Here is a 22254-nt window from a genome sequence, read left to right as displayed (position 1 = left end):
ATTATTAGAATGTAGATAATAATGATAGAGAAGATGGAAAATTATTGAATAAGCATTGTTTTGTATTTACTTGAGCACTGGGTCTTAGACCTGATGGTAGTCCTTTGATTTTTAGCACAAATAAATTAGCCTGGAGAGACTGTTCTTTACATGATTCCTGAAATAAGGTAATGTCCTTAGTGGCTACTGTCTTCATAGATGCTGAGTCCTTATACTTTGATTTACTATATATCCACAGATGAATATACCTAATTCATGGATTTTTGAAGGATTTACTTTGAATGGGATTTTAAATTTAATAAAAAAGCATTTCAGGAGTAATATTCATTTAAAAAAAAACAAAAGGTTTAAGGTCTTTACACTATTTATGTCATATTATCCTGTCACAACTAAATGTGGCTATCCATAGCTTTGGTTTTTAACTTAGTTTAAAGCAAATCTTTTTTTGTTTCTCACTATTAAATATTCATCACACACACTTGGTGACATTTCTCTAACAATTTTGAGATAAACTTTATTTTTTAAATTATGTAATACTTTTTGGAATTCATACCTAGTATGATGTGATCTTCTAAAACTTGATGATATTTGGATGTAAACTGAAGGCCCAGTTGAGTAAGTGTGTTTATTTATAGCATTATTCTGGTTGTTTTTAACCTAACCTAGTTTAAAATCTCTGGTTCTACCTTCATGAAGCAGATGTTTGTGCATAAAAAGCACTATAGAAATCTATTGTAAACCTTCGTTTAGGGTGATTTCAACAGTGCACAGATAGATGCTATAAATGCCCTTAGCTAAACCTGACTGCAGTAAAAGTTAAAAAGGAGTCTGGAATTTGATTTATCTTGTTTTGAGATTTAAGTCACCATTATATGTATTATTTGCTTAATGAGTTAGACACATGTATGTTAGAAATTACTAATGGAAAATACATGTTCTTTGTATCTTCATTTAAAATAATATAACTACAAACATTTTTTTCAAATCAGTCTATTTTAATTGTGATTGCTAGGAATTCATTTTACAAAGTACTTACCAATGAGAAGTTGATGTGTTATGTAAATTTAAAATTGTAATGGTCACAAATAATTGTTGGACTATTCCTGTAAATATATGTTGCACAACATACATACACATAGCAACACATATAATATGTATGTTACATGTTGCGTATAATTTATGCATTTATTTAAATTTCCTCTCTCTCTCTCTATATATATATATATAGATTATTTTATTGGTTAACTTACATAAATATTGAAATACTTTGAAAATCACAATTGTGTTTTAAAAATTTACTCTTTTGTTAAGTTCCTTTTCAAGCAAGTGAAAGGTAGTTCGTTATCTTAAAACACATTTAAGTATTTGTGCTGTCTGATCATTTAAAGGTCTTTGTGTAAGATTACTGTAATAATGCACTTATGTGTGTGTGTGTGTGTGTGTGAGAGAGAGAGAGGGAGAGAGAAGAAAGTGAAGAGGAAGAGAGAGATCTGAAACCAACCTACACATCCTTGTTACAGTTATGGCTACCTGATAACTTAGAACAAGAATCAGAGCAGCAATTTAAAACATCATATTAAACTCTCTTGCACCCTCTGTTGTTTTTTTGGGGGAACACTGCACATACCTTCCCATGATTGTATTGGCATTAGTCTTACTAAATTCCTGTTAAAATTAATACTCAGTTTATTGTATTTACTCCAAATTAGATTAATAGTAAGGTAACATTTATCTGTAATTCTTAGTTGATGTTTCCTTGTATTACAGATATGTTTTTGTTGTGTAACACCTTAAATCAGAGAGGAGCCTCTCTGTCTTTGAATTCTCCTAGTTACCAACCAGTTCAAGCCCCATCAAGTGTTTCACGCGAATGAAAATCTCTGCAGGGTATACAGTACACTGTATATACAGTTTTCCAGAATTACAAATTCTGCCTGTTCTTCTGTAAATCTTTCAATTGTCAGACAGTTTCCTTCCAAAATAAGAATCTGGAATCGTCCATACTAAAACTAAGAATTTATAACTGTAAGGAACAGATGTTTTCATAAACATTTGCTATAATTAATTTCAACTAGAGGATTGAAGGAACAAAGCAGTTTTTCCTGCTTCAAAACTTTATTGCCTTTTCCCCATATAGCAAACTCTGAAATCTTTTCTCTAATATTGTTTGGAAAAACAATTGTACTCCTTATTTGGTATGTTTTCGAGAAAGAAAAACTGCTTCTTTTCCTTATTCCCATCCTTTGAAGGTCACATCTAATGTGATATACTCATTTTGAAACAGGTATAAAATGAAGAAACCTTTGTAATATATTATGATGGCAAAACCTAGTTTAAAAACTGAAAGTCTCTTAATTGTTTGAAGGATTTTATATTTGATCTGGTAAATATCAGCAGAAAGGGAAAAAATTCTGTTGGTGAGATCTTATGTGTTTAATCATAATCTTTAGTTTTAAAGAAAAAGAAGGCTTATATTTTAAATGTATGATATAGTACTTATTTTATACTGATTATAGAATGTTTCACAGGAAATGTCTGCAAGCTGTTAAATAACATGTGTTGTAGGAAATTTTCATTTAGCAAGAAACAGACTAATTTTCTTTAAATCTTTTTAGTTTACTTATTATAATACCATTAATTTTTTTAAGAAAATGAAGTATGTTGTGTGAGTAATCCTACAGTGTCTGTGTTTTCAAAGAATTAACAAAATATACCCAGCTAAATCGATCTTAAACATTTAAGTGTTTGGGGGTAATTTTCTTCTATAAAATTTGGCAATAGTTTTGAATGCTGTAATCCATTTTAGGATTTTTGTTAATGAAAAAAAGAAAAGAAAGAAAAGAAACCTGAAAGTGCATTTTGAAAAAAGAATAGAGTTAAAAGTTAGTAAGTGGACTCAGTCCAGTTCTTGTCCTGCTAAACACTTTGGCACAGCTGTAAAGATTTTGAAAAGAACCAACATTCTTGACTAATCTGTCAACTATAAAATGTGCAAAGAAAAATAGGTAGCTGTCATTAAAATTACATTTCAGCTTTCAATAACCATTTGATGAGTGGCATAATTATATAAGTATGGTACCTTAAGTACTGTACTCAATAATTAAAAATAATCTCATCTTTAAAGTGAAAGCTCTGTAATTACTATTTGACTTAACCAGGACCACTATGATGATCTCCAGTGGCACCTTAGATTGTTCAAAGTGGATTAAAAGTATAAATTAAAATAGATAAATCATTGAATTATTAAGCTTTAAAAAGCATAAAAATGAATATAACCTGATGCTTGAAAGTTACATTACAAGAATTAGGAGTATAAAATGTAATCACAATCTAGTCTTTTTAATGTGTTTCTAAGAATAAATGGTCTATTTATTAGTAGATACTATGGTTTCCTGAAGACTATACTTTGAAGTATGTATTTTAAAATGTAAACTACTAAAATTAAATTAAATTTCTTTTAATAAGCATATATATTTTATATTGTGGCATTGGTAAACATTTTTTAAACTTCTTTAGCACATTTATTTTTATTCTGTAATCTCTAAACTGGCAGGTATGAATTTGTTCTGCGTCTGATACAATGAATATAACTGTTTCTTAAGTGGAAATTTTTTTCCTAAATGTTTGGCATTACTACATGATGCAGAAATATCTTTCAGTGTTGTTTTTTCGTTTTTAAAACTGCTGAACTTTTGCCCATGGTTAAAATAGAAAGTTTCAGGAAGAATATTAAGGTGTATTAAAAGCTCCTTAGAATGCATTCACCACCTCCCAAGCCTGCTTTCTGTTTAACTTCTCTGCTTACCAAATTCCTAGAGCATGGAGAATTGGGGACTGAAAACATTCCAGGTCCTATCTCTGTTGCTCTCTTTTGACTGTACCAGTGGCCAGGACAGGTGATTTGGTCACGAACAAAGAATTTCCCTTTATTTATAATCATTAGTGTATTATTAAATAGTTTATAAATTTCAGTTTTGTTTGTGATTCATAAAAGGAAAATGATTCTGTACTGTACTTCATTTGTTCCTGTTAATAATTACTTTGATAGTATTCTTATCCAACTTAGCAGTTGGTGGTATTAGTTCATATTATAGCATCAAAATGAATTTTTTGACAGAGAGCTCTGATTACAAAAGATATTTGGGGGGTAGGGATAAAGGGTTATATAGTTTTGGACCCAATATACTGCATAGAGCTGTCACACAGCAGCTTTTCAACTAAAATACTCAGTTTCACAATCTTCATTATTTCGTATTTTTAAAATTTTTTTTTCCAGGAGATTCAAATAAAAATGGAAGAAGAAGTTCTACTTTAGATTCTGATGGGACTTTTAATTCTTATAGGTAGGTGACAAATTATTACAAGATAATATACAAGCTACCTAATGTTACAGGATTCTAAGAGTAGTAAGGAATTGTTACCTGTGTTTTAAAAATACGTCAAATGTAAAGGATATTGTGACATGTGATTGTTCTGCAGACTTAATGAGTAATGAAAAATGTAACCTTTTAAATTCTTGAGTAAATGGCCTTATTGTAGATAATAGTTGTTAGTGTATACAGGATAATTGGTATGAATGCACATGTAGTATTAAACTCCGTTATAATCAATTTTTGTGTTTGTTTTTCCAGTGTATCTGTTACAGTACTAAAGGCTTCCTTTTGTTTAAGTTTCCTTTTAAAACAGGATATATTCCTTATGAGCATCTAAGAGTATGAAATGTACTCCATGTTTACATTAAGTGCTGTTTGTTAATATCCCATTTGACTCTTCAGCAAACAGGACAGTTACATCTCAATTAGTGATTTTTTAAAAAGGATACACTAGTTAAGAAAACCTGGATCTTATTTTTGGTAATGTTCTCCTTATAACTTGATATGCTTGAGTAAATGTTCATGGATTTTGTACCTTCATAACAGGGAAGCCTAGGAAGAAGAAAAATTATATTATTTCCAGTAGTATTTGAAACTTCCTATACTGAACCAACGTGATATAAGAACTAGGTTGTTTTGTTTTAAGAAAAAAAGGTACATATTCAATAATAATACGTTTTGGCATTGTAGATAGCAATGCAGATTCTTGAGGAAATACTTTGAGTACATTGTCCTTATGATTAATTAGTTCTGACACTTTGCAGTGACCCTATAAAATACACACGAGAACCACTACACACCTGGAAACTCATTTAAATGTTAAGCTGTAACTCCGTTTATGTGATAGATACGGGGTTTACGATTGAAATCTTTATCTTTTTTACTTGAATACATATTGGATATCCCTAAGTGGAACGGTGTCATTTGTTTTTTTCAAATCCCAGGCACACTTTTAATATCTAGAATAGAGCCTTGTATACAGGAAGCACTTAATAGGAATGTGGTCAATGGGAAAGTTTTCTACAGTTTGTTTCTGAATTCCAGAAATGAGATGGTAATTGAAACACTTGACATCTTTATTTTATATCAGTTGGGGTATGTATAAATAATCAGTCGTTCAAGTGTCACAGATACTACAAAAGGCTTATGTTCCCATGGTGTTCTAGAAGGGTATTATCACAGCAGTAAAGCTCATATGTTGTCATTATATTTTCACTGTACTCATCCTACCTTATAAATGTTGGGATTCTTCAAATCCTTCTTTTAGTGCTGAAGTAAATATAAAAGATAGTTAAACATTCATGGTTTGATATGTAAGTGAGGAATGTTAATATGGTAATACATGTGAAGTCTATATTAGTATCATTATTAGATATAAATACGGTAAAAAAAACTAAGACAAAAGGAAAATAGAGATGTATTTCAAAAGAAGGAAAATCCGTATGTGTATAAATTTTGTTGGTGAATTCAGTTTTACAATTACATTTGTAGTTTAGCTAATTATAGTAAATAATGGACATAATATAAAGTTAAGAGAAATGTGTTAATGTGAAGGCACGGTATTATCTTGTAGCTTATTTTATTCTTGAATAGTTTGAAGATTAAAGTATTTTAGTATTATTGAATGATAATTGTACTTTGAAAATGAACTCCTAATGCAACTTTGCACAATAAATACTAATGTTGTTAACTAATATAATTTTAATCAATGCCTGTCAGTGTTGTAATGTTAGGATATTAATTTATTGTTGTAATTAAAAAGGCAAGATAAAAAGCTCAGGTAGTACAATATATAAAAACGAGCTTTTAATAGTTGGCAGGCCAGTGCTGTTATTAAATAGTATTATAGTATTTAAGGTGTGAAATGAATATTTTTCTACTCAGCAGGCAATAGCTCTTACAATGTAATGAGCTTACTTGTGAATTTGACACTTGGGTTAAATGCAGAATTCATAGAAGCAGAGCTCTGGGGTATATTTTCATATTAAGGTTAACTGATAAAACCTAGGAATTTTCGTACAATCATACTAAAATGGCAACAGAATTGTCAGTAAAATTCACTTTTGAAAACGAAAATTATTTTTCTGTTGCTATCATTGCTGTTTTAAACTTAATAAATAAGTTATTAGAACAATGTGAATATTTCAACCCTCAAAGATCCTTTAACCTTAACAATTCTACCTTTGTATTATTTAAACTGTCTCAGAAATCCTGACCTTTCTTCACAGTCAGACAATTCTGGCTGTCAGCCTAGTACCATCACATTCAAGCTATATATATATATGTGTGTGTGTGTGTATGTATATATATATATATATATACATACACACACACATACACACACACTTGTGTCCAGGCTAATGATTAGCCTTAGTTTATTATCTCATAAGACAGACTTACAGTGTCTAACCTGCTCCCTCCTCACATGTGTTTTAAAGACTGAGATAAATGTATATGGTAAAGCCCTTTGAAAATCCAAATGCAAAACTATGGCATTATTAGTTCTTTGGATATTATTCTTTCCTATAAATTGGCAACTTTGTTGCCTTAGTCTTCACTTAACCCTCCAACACGTGTACCTTTTGTAGCATATGCCAAGGTTTTATTGACTTTTGAATTCAGTCTTAAATTGGTCACCTAAGTCTGTAGTCTTTTCATTATTTATCTTATCATGGTTTTAGATTGTCACTTTCAAGAGAGTGTAGTCACTGATTTTTGTTGTTTTGTTTTTCATTTGTTAATATTTAAATGTAGTGAGGTGGTTCAAATCCTGACTCCAAGTACTTTGGAAAAGTGGGCCAAGTCTTAGCCTCAGTTTCCTCATCATTAAAGTGGGGGTAATAAGACTCTTGTTATAAGGAGTTAATGGGATGGTGTCACATGGTAAGTGCTGCATAAATATTAGCTGCTTTTATCTTCCAGTCAATGTCATTATCATCATTGTCATCATCGTTAACCTTCTGGTATTTAGAATTGTTTACAGTGCTCTGAGACACTAAAAGGAAGGTAAAAAAAAAAAAAAAATGTGTCTTACAAGAAAATACCTTTTGTCTGTTAGCTGAAAGGGAGCTAAGAACAAGCTTAACCTGAGGCTTGAAACTCTCAATCTCTGGTACAGTATTCTGGGCTGCCTTTGTACAGCCATTTTGTGCACAGGGTAGTGATAAAAGGCAGATGTTTTACTATTTGTATAAGTTCAGAGGTGGATTTTTGGAATTTTGACAACTTTCGAAATCTATAATCAATCAGATCGTAACATGATATAGTTTCATATGCCTAACGTTCATAGATTTGTTGTTCTTAGGCCAGGAGGTTTTACTTGGATTTGTGTCTTTTGTGGTTTTGCTTCATTGATTCCAGTGGAGTACAGCTGAATTTAACTCCTAAGGTATGATTATTATATGGTGCCTAGGTAATAGAGTAGATTTTTAGAAGTTTTTGTTAAAATTCAGTTACATGTCCCCAACCATTTTGCAGATGATGTGTTAAAATGGAAATGTTATAAGAATTGAGAAGATATTATTGGTTTATGCAGTAGATCATATGCTTTTTAAAGACCAGTGTTTTCTGTCAGATTTATATGAGTGCTCTGTATGTCTTATTTAACTATTAAACCTGAGAGACCCTTGCTGGGTATGAAAGAAGAGTAGTCGTTTGCCAATTAGCAGTTTGCAGTAGATGATTAACTTAGTGACTGTAGCACAGGGCCACATGGTAGAAGGAATATTCTCTCCCCGCCACCCTCCTCCTCTTCCCAAGGGCAGCTGACCTTCTCCTCTCCAAAGAGGCGAGCCCCTTGCCAGCACATATGACTACAGACTATTACATTAATCTGTTTAGCTGTAGTACCAGCTGCTTGCATGTTTTTAATTATCTTATTAGATGGTATAACAGTGACCTATGAAATAAATTGAAGGTGAGCATTTTTAAACTTTCCTTTTTTTACCCTAGGTTTCTAAATATCTTTATTGATCAAATTATAACTTTCCACAAAAGTTCAGAGAAGTCTATATGGTTTTTGAGTCAGTGTAATGCTTTTTTCACACGTAATGTTATAATTCCCCAAATAGAAAACAACTTCATTTTTGCCTCATTTTTTATTTAGGATTTAAAGATTGAGGATTGCCTCATTTAAGATTTAGGTTGTGTTTCTGTAGTGACAAATCCATGTGAAGATACATTGGTTAAATAGTCAGTTTAGTTAGAGAAGACTCAAGACCAGTTATTGGCATTCTCTGGGAAACTCAGAATATTGCTTCATTTTCAGACATCATGTTGGCATTGTATAAATGTCATAGGATAGAATATAAGTCATTGTAGATTATTTTTAAATACACTTGTATATGTAACTGTGATTTTCTAGATTCTGATATGTGGTAGTAAATCATGTAGTCTATCCTAATTATTTTTACAATTTAATTTCACATGGTACCATTTCTGGGTGTATTTTCCCAAGCTGTGTCATTAAGAAAAATGTATTATCTTGTGAATTTTGACAATTGGATGATTTTCAAATAATACTTTGTAACTGAAGTGTTGACTACTGAAGATACAGTCGGAGATAGTAATAACCGTGATTGTTCTGACTCAGAGCCAATAAACAAAGATTACAATAGTTAGAAACCCTGGTGTTGAATGAAAAAAAACAAAGATAGTGGGATGCAGAAAGGATTGCAAAATACTTGGGCATGTCTTTTGAATTAATAAATCCTACAACGGGGATAGTGGGATCACTTGAGACTTGAAAATTTATAAAGACCTTAAATATTTGTAAAGTACACGCAATGTTTTTGTAAATCAAGAAATACCCATTCTTTTTGGCTTCCTATTTTTTTTTCCTCTAAAGAATTGCTATTTCATATTTCAAAAGAAAAGGGTAACTTTTTTCCTTCATATATTTTATTTTCTTGCCTTAAAAAGGAAAGAAGATAAAAAGCCATTTGGCTCTAAATTGGTGGTATTTTTAATTTCTTAATATTGAAGTTGCCTCCCTTTCTCAATATGGTGTATTCTGTAGCCCACAGAGTTAAAGGCTGTTGAAGTCGATAAAATGTTTTGAAAATATTATAGTTGGTTTGGCTTCTTGAATCTAAAGTTAATTATTTTCCAGAATAATAAAAATACCTTAATTTGAACATTGTTTAGTCATTGAGTAAACTTTAAAAATTTAGCCTTACAGTTTTATCACAAAAATATTTATCCTATGTACATGTAATCAGTAATTTGAGAGAATGTGGAAAATATTTACACATTCTATCATTTACATTTATTTTTAGCATAATCCCTTTTTTCCCCATTTGTGTGTGTTAAGTGTGCATGTCTTAAATCAACCATGAAGTAGTGATTCAAAATATTAGTAGAAGTAATAGAACAAAAGCATACTTTGGATTTAAAATTTAGCAATACGGGTTCTGGTTATACTCTTAGAGTGATAGAAGTTTGTTAATCTGTTATATTTAAGAATATGGAGTCTGAGAATTAATTTAATTGCTGAATGTTATGCCGTTAGTCTGTTCAGGCTGCTAGGTGGCTTATAAGCAACAGAAATTTATTTCTTACAGTTTTGGAGGCTAGGAAGTCCATGATTAAGGTGCTGGTAGATTGGGTGTCCAGTAGGAGCCCACTCCTGGTTCTCTTTCTTTTCACAGTGTTCTTATATAGCAGAGGGGCCAGAGAGCTCTCTGAGCCACAAGTTCTATTCATGAGGCCTACCCCCAAACATCCATCACACTGGGTGTTGAGGTTCAACAAGGGGAGGCAGGGGGGAGACATTCAGAGCACAGCACATACTAAAGATAATAGAGACTAACTTAAATTTCCATCCACTCTTCCACCACCCGGTCATTTTAAGCAGTTTCTAAGCCTTTGCCATTTTATTTTTCCAGGGTATCATAGCTTAGTGTGCAGATGAGAGAGGTTTTTCCTGATTCTTAGAGCATCGCTTTTCTCACTTTGTGCTGTCTACATTTTGTTGAGAATCCACGTACCTATATGATACAAACTCTACACATTTTTAAGAATAAATACATGATTTAGGGAAACAATTTGGAAAAAAGCACACAGGTAGAAATAAGACTCTCACTGACTGACCTTAGGCAAGATAATTAGCCTCTCTGAATCCTGGTTACCTCATTTGTAAACCGGGAATGTTAGCAGCTCCCATATCATAGAGTGGAGGGAGCATACCTACATATGTGTGGAACAGCTGGCCCAGTCAGCTATAGCACACAGTAAACAATAAATACTGGATTTTGCACTTTCCTTTCTCTCTTTTCTGAAACCTTCTGTAATTTTTTTTCAAGTTCATTTATTTATCTTGAGAGAGAGAGAGTGGGGGAAAGACAGAGAAAGAAAGCGAGAGAATCCCACGCAGACTTCGGCACTGCCAGCACAGAGCCTGATGCAGGGCTTGAACCCACCGACTGTGAGTTCATGACCTACGCCAAATCCAAAAGCTGGACACTTACCCGACTGAGCCACCCAGCCACCCCTAAAATTTCCTGTAAATTTTAATAAACTTTTTCACCTATTATAGTTGTCATTTGTCTCAGAAAAGTATTTTTAGAAATTCTGTGCAGTTCTAAAGGGATGATAAATGAGTGTTTAAGGATTAGATCTATAGTTATCTGTAAAAGATCAAATCTATAAATATCTACAGTTATCTACAGATTACATAGGAAGAATATTTATAAAATCCACACTCATTTAACCTCATAATCTCAATATCACATTTTCTGAGTTCTCATTTTCATATTTGTTGAAATAGCACCACAGCCTTTATAGTTAAATGATAGTTTCAGAGAGCACAAAATGTAACCTTCGCATTTTCCAGAAACCAAAATCAAAATGATACCTTTTATTATATTTCCATAATGGAGCCATTTTTGAGAGAAGGAGAAAAATCATACTTGAATGATGAAAATATCATCTTGAAGTAACTGTTATTTTTTATGATAGTGGAACTGGTCAGTATCTATGCTTTTCTGTAACATACAACCGTTTGAACTAATTATTTGATCACTTAAGGCTCTGAAAATGTTACCTTCCACTTAAGTAATCAACTGGTTCCTCTGCATTTATAGTCTTAAATTAACATAACCCAAACTGACTTGAGTGTACATGTTAGTTTGAGTTCCTTTGCTTCATAAGTCCCTTCAAGCCCTTTTTATTATCTGTAGCCAGGCTCTAAAGGAAAATTTTTTTTCATATTTGTTTATTTACATAGTCAGCTGCAAGCTCCAATCATCCAAGGCTGTGTAAATGTTTATCTTTGAAAAGACAGGCATACATTTCAAATATAAGGATAAGCTGCTCCCAGTCAGTCAGCACTGAGAGTCCCTTCCCCAGGACACATTTCTGTTTTCCTCTGGTGTTCCCAGTTGAAATGCACTCCTGGCAGCTCATGGGTCACTATTTGTAATATATATTAGCATGCTTCACTATTTTTTTTTATTTTTTTATTTTTTGTAATTTTAGAGACAGCATGAGTGGGGGGAGAAGAGCAGAGGGAGAGAGAGAGAATCCCAAGTAGGTTCCACACTCAGCCCAGCTTAGGGCTGGGTCCCCCAACCCTGGGATCACAACCTGAGCGGAAATCAAGAGTTGGACGCGCAACCAACTCTTGAGACACCCAGGTGCCCCTAGTGTGCTTCGTTTTTTAAGTGTGGTAGTGAAATAGGTAAAGTCAATTCAATATTTGGTCAGTAATGTTGAAGTGTGTTACTGGATCTATAATTTGAGAAAATAATACAAAGAAGTATTGTTTCAAAATGAAAAGTTATAAATCTTTTTAAACATTTTACAAATAGCTTGCTTGTTTATTTACTTATGGGTCGGCTTTATAGTTATATAGTTAGCTCTATATAAGACTTAATTACTGATTTTTGATTTGATGAAGTTTGTAAGTCTCAAAGATACAGTTTAAAGGTGGAATTTTCACAGAATATTTTAGTAAAGATTGATATGCAGCGTTTGTGTATTTTCTGTATCAAATTACCTTGCCTTCTGGGGAAAAGTGGCAGGGGGGGAGTAATCCTTTTTTTTTTTTTTTTCATTCCCCCCCCCCAATCTAGAGCTTTCAGAAGTGTTTTTCTAACATTTCTTATATCTTTTTTGTTGTTGTTGTTCAAGAGACCTAACACATCTTCAGTCATTCTGAAGATCTTTATTGTATATCCATTATAGGCAAGCCAAGCGTGCTAAACCTCCAAGACTGAAAGAGAAGTAAATACTGCCCGCTCGTCATGTAGGAGGGGAGACAGACATGGAAGCAACTAATGTAGATTATGGCCAGTGTTATAATGGGGGTGCATTTTCCTTAGATGGAGTAGTTAAAATTAAGGGGTTGGGGAAGTCATGGTTAAGGGGAAGGTAATAACTTGCTAGACATTCTAGAGGGACAGGAATTTTTTGTGAGGTGAATATGAAAAAAGACAGTCTTCATTTTCTACTCTCTAAGCAATTCATTCTTTGTTTTTTGTTTTTTTTGTTTTGTTTTTTGGCACTATTAGAATGGTTAGATCAATTGGCTTTATATTTGTTAGTGATAAAATTATGCCTTAGTTATAAAAGACAGTTACAGTGGTCCTTACAATATGAGTGTTTACATATATCTGTTTCATTGTGTTGATATTGTTACTTTGCATGAACTACTGTTTTGATAGTATTAAAGTTTTAGATTTTATTATATCATAGGTGTTTGATATATTTAAATCCATGATCAAAAATTTTAACTGGGAGGTGAAAATGTGAATCTTTAAATCACAAAACATATTATATGAAATAGTTGGTAATGATACAATTGAGAATGAATATTATGTGCTTAGAAATATGGGAAAAATCAATAAAGCAGCTATGGAATAAAAAATAGCCTCTAATGAGAGAATATTTGAAATTTAAAAGAAGTCCTAGTATCATCTGAACATGTGGACATAGTTTTCATTTCATGATTAGAGATGCAGTGTTCTGAGATAGATCTAGTAGTTTAGCTGGTTGACATATTATTTCAAGGATTTTCAAAGATTGCATTTCAAGCTATTTGCTCAGATTGGTAGAGTAATTCAGATGATAGGCCCAAGTCTCTGAACCCATTTGAAGCCAAACAGGATATCTTTGGACTCTCATTCCAATTTTTTAATGTGCTTCTAGATCTTAAAGTTGTCTTGAGCAACAGAGCTCTACTGTCATTGAACCAGGCACAGACCTGGTGTTGTGTGGGTTTTGTTCAGTACTCAGTAATGAGTTTATAATCTCTTAAGTAACTGCTGTTGTTTGCTTGCCCCTCCCCACCTGACCCCTGGGTCAAACCCAGACCCCATTTCTCTCTTTTATATTGTGATTATGTAGGCTGAACGGGGACTACTTTGTTTCTATTTAAGAGATCCAGAAGAAGGTGCAGGGAGTGGGATAAATAAATAAAGCCTGGGTAGTCTGATTGACATTTTTAACACTGTTCCCATCCCTGTTTTCTCCCCCTGTACCTGGACTGTTGGTGGAACCTAGAGAAGGAACGCCCTTTCCTGCCTCTATATGTCTAGGCGCCATTCCTAATCATAATATTTTAAATAGCTCTATAAAAAATGAGCATTTTTTGTGCTTATTTTTGTTGTATATTAGCATTCCATGTGACAGCTTTATGGAAACATCTCTGGTTCATGTAAAGATATCTGTGGTCATATAATTGAAACTTTTGTGGCATTCATTTGGGAATATCTGAATTATTGAGCATATGGATAACAGAATAAAAAAAAATAACAAAAGGCCTCATAAAGTCAGGAGGAGATTTGAGTTCTCTTGAAGTAGGTGAGCTTTCAGATAACATAAAATTTCATCAGTGCAGAATACTTCTGCCTAAGACAAGACTTTTATGAAACATTTTAATTTGGACAAGGAGGTCATGAGAAAATGGTTCATCTTCCACTGTGATGCAGAACAACTGTTTTTTAAAAAATCAGTAATAAAAATACTACTCCCACTGGTGTTCTAGCCTACATAGGAAACACAGTGCAGACTCAAATTAGGTCTCCACACCCTGATTCCTTTATTTTAATGTCTTCTCCCAACCCTTTCTCCCTTACCCCCTATACATGGTATTCAGAATAGGGATTTTTCCTTCTTTTTTTTGAGATAGAGTAGGCAGTTAAGGAAAGGGGTGAGGTGGGGGGTGGGGGGGAGATACCTGCAGTCTCCCCTAAGACCCTCAGGAGTCTAAGCCAGGAGTATAGCTTCATTATAATACATTTACATTGTGATTTTGACCCCCTCCCTGCGTGTGGGGATGGCTGTCCTAACCATTCCAACAAGGACCATATAGGGCCAACCCCTCCCCCCGCCCCATAGGAGGAGTCCCTTAGATGATTGCCAGCAGCCTCAGTCAGACCCCTTAGCTGGGACCCTTAACCTAGCAAACATAAAAAAAAAAAAAAAAAAAAAGAGGAAAGACAAGCTGACTCCTGTTGTAGTTGCCTTCTGGGCTCCCGTCCTCTCCTACTTGGAGAGGGTACTTTGATCTCAACTGCAACTAATGGTTTGCTCACTTAAGAATTTGACTGTGGATGGGAGCACCTGGATGGCTTAGTCAGTTAAGCTTCAGACTTCAGTTCTGGTCAGGATCTCATACTCCCAAGTTCCAGACTCTGCACTGATAGTCCTGAGCCTGCGTGGGATTTTCTCCCTCCCTCTCTCTTTGCCCCTCCCTACTCCCTCTCCCCCCTCAAAATAAATAAATAAAACTTAAATTAAAAAAAAAAGAATTCGTGAATTCTTTCTTGACCAAACTCAAGGACTGAGGCTGGGAATGGGATTGGCTGCTGGTATTTGGATGTACAGTGACATATCAGTTATTTACAGGTCAAATTTCTAATAGCTTCAACCAGCTGGAATATAACCAGAAACTTAGAAATAAGGGGAAACTATTAGAATACCAAAAGGTTTTTATTAAATGTGTTTAGGCACAAAAGAGCCCTTTCAGCCCTTATTCTACTTTCACAGTCTTATTTGACATTTTTGTTAAATTAGAAAAGATTATGACAGTTTATGATGTTGAAATAGGCTGGAATGTATGAAGCTTAAAGTCTAGTTTGTCTTTATTTCAAAAACGGCAAACTGAGCAAGTGACAGAGGGATGTAGATTTAGGATTTCTAAAAGCTAATGTACAATCATTACACAAATTAGTAGCCAATAGTCATGAAAAAAATGCCACTAACACAGAATGGAAAACTCCAAAAGCAAAGCAGCGTGGAGTTATTTAATGTGGGGCAAATGGCCATACATTTTCCAAATGTATAGCACATTTATACAAAAATTTCTGCAAGATTTAGAAATATTCTGATACTCTCAACATTTTTATGTTGCACCCCCCCCCCAAAAAAAAAAATCACATGCGCGGCATATATTGGTCTTTGTTTATGCTGGATAAATGAGGTATTCGAGTATAGGATTTTTTATAGTGGTGAGTTTTTTTCTTTTAAATTATAAATTGTGAGATTTTCTAGTGGCCCTTGGATAGAGATATTTCCTTACCTTTTCAGAGGCCCATGTAAAATTACTTTCCTAGGCACATTAATCCAAAGAAATTATAAAGTCCATAAAGTCCATATTGACTTAAACTAAAGTTTACTTTATCACATGACCCATTTATCTCCCATTTAAAATTTTCATTTCCTGGATCTTTGAGGCAGTCTAATATGATCATATTAGGCTAATGATTCAAATCTTGGGTCTGATTCTTTGCAGCATTGATCATTTTTGTTACCTGTCATCACTAAAGATTTGCTTCCCTAACTTTTATGTGTGTGTATGAGAAGAAGGAGGTGGGAGGAAGCAAGAGGCAGTGGGGTGGTGGTAGAGACAGAGTCATAGACAGGGAAAGGCAATTAGAGACAAAAAAGAAAAAAATATTACATCTATATCTGACCTTATTAGTAGCACCCCATTCATTTAGAATTAATTCTATACTGTGTTACATCTCTTATGGAATTATCTTGACTTTATAACTACTTGTACGGTTGAACTTTAAAAAAAATTTTTTTTAACATTTTTATTTATTTTTGAGAGACAGGGACAGAACATGAGCATGGGCAGGACAGAGAGAGGAAAATCTGAAGCAGGTTCCAGGCTCTAAGCTGTCAGCACAGAGCTTGACCCGGGGTTCAAACCCACAAACCGCGAGTTAATGACCTGAGCCGAAGTCTGACGCTTAACCTAGACTGAGTCCCCCAGGTTCCCCATACTATTTAACTTTTAACGTGTATCTGTCTTCTTTCCCCCGTAACACTGTAGGTGACATGTATCATGTGTATACTTATGTTACAGGTTTTACTTTCAAAGTTAAATGTATACATGAATGGTTTATTCTTAAAACACTTTGAATTTTGATGTTCACTATAGGAACGACCTGGTGACATGAAGCTATTTAAATTTAGGTTTAAATTAATTAAGATAAAATATGTAGTTCTTGAATTGCACTAGCCTTATTTCATCCGCTTAGTAACTACATGTGATTGATGATTACCCTATTGGACAGTCAGATATAGAACATTTCTGTTACTTCAGAAAATTCTGTTGGATAGTGCTGATCTACAGATTATCAAATGAATGATGGATTCAGTTTTAATCCATTTAAATCTCTTTAAGAGAAAGTATTTATCTGAAGCATACATGTATTTCTATATGTGTAATATCCTATAAGTCAACCTGGTCTTGAAAACATGGTTTATGAAATAAGATTGGCTTTTAATTAGGATATCAGATTTTGCTAAATAAATAAATGCCTGTTTCTGAGTTACTGCAAAATAATTTGTTCTCAGTTCTATAAGCATTTCTTTCATAGTATTGTTTACATTATAGACTGTGTGGCAAATTCTTCATCATGTGGAGAGTTAGGTATCAAGTCCCTGCTCGTATCCAAATAGCAAGGTAAACGTGGTGCAGTGGGGATGGAACGCAGGTGGGAGAAGTCTGCAGGAAGGTGTCTCCAAGAGTTCCTTATCCAAGAAACATCAGTGAACTATGGAATATAAACTATATTCATTCCAGACAACTTCATAGAGATGGTTGGTACAGGATCCATTTCTCACCTCATTTCTAAATGCCATTCCTTTGATAGTCTAATGACCTTTATTATATACTTAATTTTTTATGACCTTGTGATACAGCTTTTCTTAATTCCTTTTCTAAAGGCATATTTGTTGACTTTCCCTACATAATATGATCTTGAATTTAGAAGCTCTTAAACATTATATTTTAAAGAAAATGATCCATGTTTTTTAGAAAAAGAATTTTCTATCTGATTGTCCAAAACTAGCTCAGTTCTTTGTGTTCTTGTGGATATTGAGGTGGCAGTTCAAGATTTTTCAATTCAGAGTTAATTCCAAACCCAAATCAGAGCATCATCATAAATTAATTTTAACAAACCTCCACACAGTGAACTATTTGTTGCCTTTGTTTCAATGGAGCCTCACCATATGAGAACATATTTCACCTAGACATAGAAAGAAATCCATTTTAAGCTTGTGAGTAATTGTGCATTCTGTTTTTATATTTATTTATATATGTATAAGTGATATGCCCTGATGGTTCATTATGGAGAAAAAAAAAGCTTTAAATAAAAGTAAGTTTTTAAAAATTCCTGATACAGGAAGCAAAAAAGCCAGTACAGTTTCTAATTGCCTTTTAGAGTCTCTGAGTTCCCTCATTACCTGTGATTTAAGCTAAAAATGAGGTAATTATAGATAACATCAGTGTTTATCTGGTTGATCTTGGCACCTGCAGTCCTAATGTTGTAGCTTACCCATATCTGGTGCCACACTTTACAGTCTGATGCTGACATACCTAATTTACACTTCTCATATTTCCATTGATTTTTTTTTTTAGTTAGATGTTCCTTGTTCTATTTGAATAGTATTTTTAAAATCATACTTAAGATGGCATAAAACTACATACTCTTTTACTTGGAATATTGGATTTATGTGCAGTCCTTTCATTAGTAAAAATAACTAATATATCTCCATACAGATTTAAAAGTTTATTGTGTCCTTTTACTTACATATCTGATAAAGCAGTTATGGGAATTCATTGGCAGTTGTTTTCAAATTTGCCATACGCTTTAGGATCATAAAACTGTTTTCTTACCTTGTGCTTTCACACCGTCAAATATTCTACGCATCTAACTCTGGTCTCATTCTGCTTAAAGATCACCTTTATTTTAGCCTGGCCTTTAGTGCTGCTATTAGTCTAGTCAGGTCTCCAAAAATGAAATGATCGAGGACTAGCTGACCTTGTAAAGTATGGGATCATCTCTGCGGAGCTCCTTCACCATACCACCTCCTTACCATTCCTCCCTCTTAGGTCTCCCTTCTCTGTGACCTGTTGCAGTTCCCCCGTGGTGATAGTCCCTTGTACCTTCCCCTCAGCAGTTTCTTTATCAGTGAAAACCAGAGTGTCTCCTCTTTACCAAGTATTGGAGATCCTCAGTACTCGATGGGATGTAGTCTCTGAATTGTTTTCAGTCGTCGTAGTTGTTTGAGTTTCTTTAGTTAGCCCCATAGAGACATTGCTCCCTGCCCAAGTAATGCATGAAAATGGGTTAGAAATCATCATATAAAATAGACATTATAAAATTGTTTGTCTAGTATGTCATCATGTGGAACAATTCAGAAATTTTCTAGTCCAGAATTGCCACATAATCAAGGAATTTATGCATTATTTAGGTTACCAAAGTACTTAAACAATTAAATTTAGAAAGTACTAACTAGTTTTATACCAATTTTATGTGCATATCTTGGGAAAATACTACATAAATATATATTATTAGAAATAGAGATCTCTTTATGATCATGCAGCTTATCACTGCATATTCTAGTTGATTTCCATATCAAAAAACAAAAACAAAAACACATTGCCAAGAGTCTTAGCTACCTAAATAGGTATTCTTGGAGGAGAGACCTCCTTCAATTGCTGCTGCAAAAGTTGATTTCATTTACTTAGAAATGACTTCAACACTCAAGGCCAGCATTTTTAATCAGTCACAGTGTTCTTCTCTGAGGAGCACCTGGTATCCTCAGAATCCTTCTTGACACAGTGCTTCCATGGTAGTCACTACCAATCCATTACCATTGGCTGCAGAAAGGAAACCACTATTTGCCTTTCCCTCCTTAGATGCTGGTTGTTTTTAGGGACCCAGTGCCTGCAAGGCTTAGTGGTTGCCACTAGATGGCACAAGTGCTTTGTCAAGGGAGTCCTTAAGGCCCAGGTGTCTCTCTAGAATCTGTTCCCTTGCAGTGAGTGTTCCACACCTAAATACCCCAGGTTGTTTTTAACCACTCACAGGAGCTATTGACTTATTTTCTCAGTCCAACTGGTGAAAACTTATCTCTGTACCCTTGGACTCTGTACCCTTCTCAAAAACTAGAAGTCCAAGGAAGAAAATCTGAGGTCATATTCTTGTCTTGCCTTCTTGCAAGAGGCCATTTTTATCCTTTGTCTGCAGTATGTTTCCCTTTTAGTGTTGTTTCCATGTTATTCCAGGAAGATGCTTTTACTAATTCTTTTTTTTCCTTCTTATTCAATTTTTCTGAGCCTTAGTTTCCTCACTGATAAAGAGGGATTAAAAATATACACTGCAGGAGAGTTGTTGTAAAGGTTGAAAGTGATTTACTTAAAATATTATATATTGTAACATATCAGGATTTTTTTTTTTTAGCATTTTAATAACATCATTGTCAGATTTTGGCTGTTACAGGCACACTGTATACTTTTTTTTTTTTTTTTTTGATATAAGAGAGAGTTTAGGAACTACCTCTCTTTTGTTTTTGTTAATTAATCTGAAAAATTCCTTCACTGACTCCTAAATAACTTATTCTTCCACGTCTTGATCTGAGTTCAGGAGTAGTTCGCCATTTGTATTTGTGATTGTAAAAAACTTGTATTTTGGTTCAGCTTGGACTGTTCAAGCTCTAACAGCCCAGCTCTTGGGGTAGCATTTGAGTGCCTGTAGTGCTACTATTGTTTTCTACACGAAGTTTTAATTTTTAGGTGTAAAACTATTTCTTTAAAAAAATTTTTTTTTAATGTTTATTTATTTTTGAGAGAGAGAGAGAGAAACAGTGTGAGTGGGAGAGAGGGAGATACAGAGTCCGAAGCAGGCTTCAGGCTCCTAGCTGTCAGCACTGAGCCCGACGCAGGGCTCGAACCCAGGAACCGTGAGGTCATGACCTGAGCCAAAACCGGACACTTGACCGACTGAGCCACCCAGGCACCCCTGTAAAACTATTTCTGCCCTCTCTGTACTATCAGAGTGCTTCGCCTTAACCATATTATTACTGGTTTACATAACTTAATGCTTTTTCTGATGTCTGTGAGTGCTAAGCACATAGTAGGCACTAAATGTTTATTGTGTTTATTACTACTCTGTATCACTGTTTATTAATAAAACACTATTCCATAGAGGAGAAAGACAATAAGTTATCTTGTGGCCTCTATAAGTTCCTCTGTTGTTAGGGCTAGTCATCAGTTTGAGGTGTTAAGCCTTAATTGGAACTATAAGTACCATGAATAAATTTAAATGATTGTGAATTCCAAAGATAATGTTTCCATTTCACATGCCTCAGTCTCCTTTTCTCTTTACCAACACTGTAATCAAGGCCTAGGGTCTTATTTAAGCTAACAAATAATTATCCTTCATTACATAAGTAGTATGTAACTTGACCTTAAAAGGCTGCTTAACTTGACAAGATGGCAATGAATCTAGCCCCCAGCTGTGTCTACTTTCACACTGTCTTGGTACCTGTGAATAGGAGCTGATTTGGGAAGAGGCTGGGGAAGTTGCCTCACACTTCCCTCTCATCTGGAACATATTGGTGATTTCAGGCCATGGAACTGCATGGTCTTGCACGTATTTTGATTCCTCTTGGGTTCAGAATGCATTTAAAATCTGGGCTTTTTGCTTGCAGACCACAAGCTATTTAGACATACATTTTCTGAGAAGTACTCACTGCTTATCTCATCTTTGAGTATTACTAAAACTGGATAAAAACAAAACTTGAATATGAGATGTGGATAATATATGATGACATTGTTGGGAAATGGACAATATGTTTTAAAAAATTATAGGTAATACAAATGGACTAGTGTGATAAAAAGATTTCAGTAAACATTTCTTTGAACTTGGAGTGGCTAAGAATTAAGCATGAAAACAGTAGAAAGAGCATCAAGAGAAAAAAATGTTAGGTTTAAATTAGTACACAAATTTAAAAAGTTTCACTGTGTTGAAAATCGAGAAATTGGGTTAAAAATATGTGTGGCAGACAAAGCTGTGGTATTTTTAACATGAATAACTCCTCCCTTGGACCTATAATGAGGCACACTAAAATAAAAACGATGTTACAATTATTATGAACACTAATATTTATTTTTAAAAATGTGATATGCTGGACATGCTTCTGAGGGCTTGCCATGCATTTTAGTCCTCATAATAATTCTTTGAGGTAGGCTATTATTTCATTTTACAGATGAGGAAACAGAGGCACAGGGAGGTTAAGTAACTTGGCCATGCTTGCATAGCTAGTGAGTAGCTAGTAAATTGTGTACTGTTTCTGTGAATGCATGGCTTTCTTTTTATCCCATGAGTGTGGTTCTGCAATCCATTCTCTCTCTCTCTTTTTTTTTTTTTTTTTAATTTATTTATTTTTGAGAGAGAGGGAGAGTGTGAGCCAGGGAGGGGCGGAGAGAGAGAGGGAGATACAGAATCCAAAGCAGGTCCCAGGCTCTGAGCTGTCAGCGCAGGGCCCCATGCGGGGCTCGAACCCACAAACTGTGAGATCGTAACCTGAGCCGAAGTCACTGAGCTACCCAGGTGCCCCTGCAATCCATTCTCTTAACCAC

The 22254-nt window shown here is 34.2% G+C and overlaps 1 protein-coding gene across 9 annotated transcripts in view; it reads left to right on the top strand.

Annotated features, from left to right (window-relative positions):
- The window catches only part of TBC1D5 (TBC1 domain family member 5), a 535872-nt gene that overhangs the window by 267295 nt on the left and 246323 nt on the right, over positions 1–22254 (top strand). For all 9 annotated transcript variants that reach the window (XM_078432387.2, XM_078432389.2, XM_078432388.2 and 6 more), the window contains one exon: positions 4277–4343. In XM_078432387.2, the coding sequence (XP_078288513.2) occupies positions 4277–4343 (67 nt within the window). The remainder of the gene's footprint in view (positions 1–4276; positions 4344–22254) is intronic.

Source organism: Panthera onca, chromosome C2 (assembly GCF_046562875.1).
Source record: "Panthera onca isolate mPanOnc1 chromosome C2, mPanOnc1 haplotype 2, whole genome shotgun sequence".
Taxonomy (NCBI): Eukaryota; Metazoa; Chordata; class Mammalia; order Carnivora; family Felidae; genus Panthera; species Panthera onca.
The sequence above is the reverse complement of the archived record's forward strand: the minus strand, read 5'-3'. Positions and strand labels throughout refer to the sequence as shown.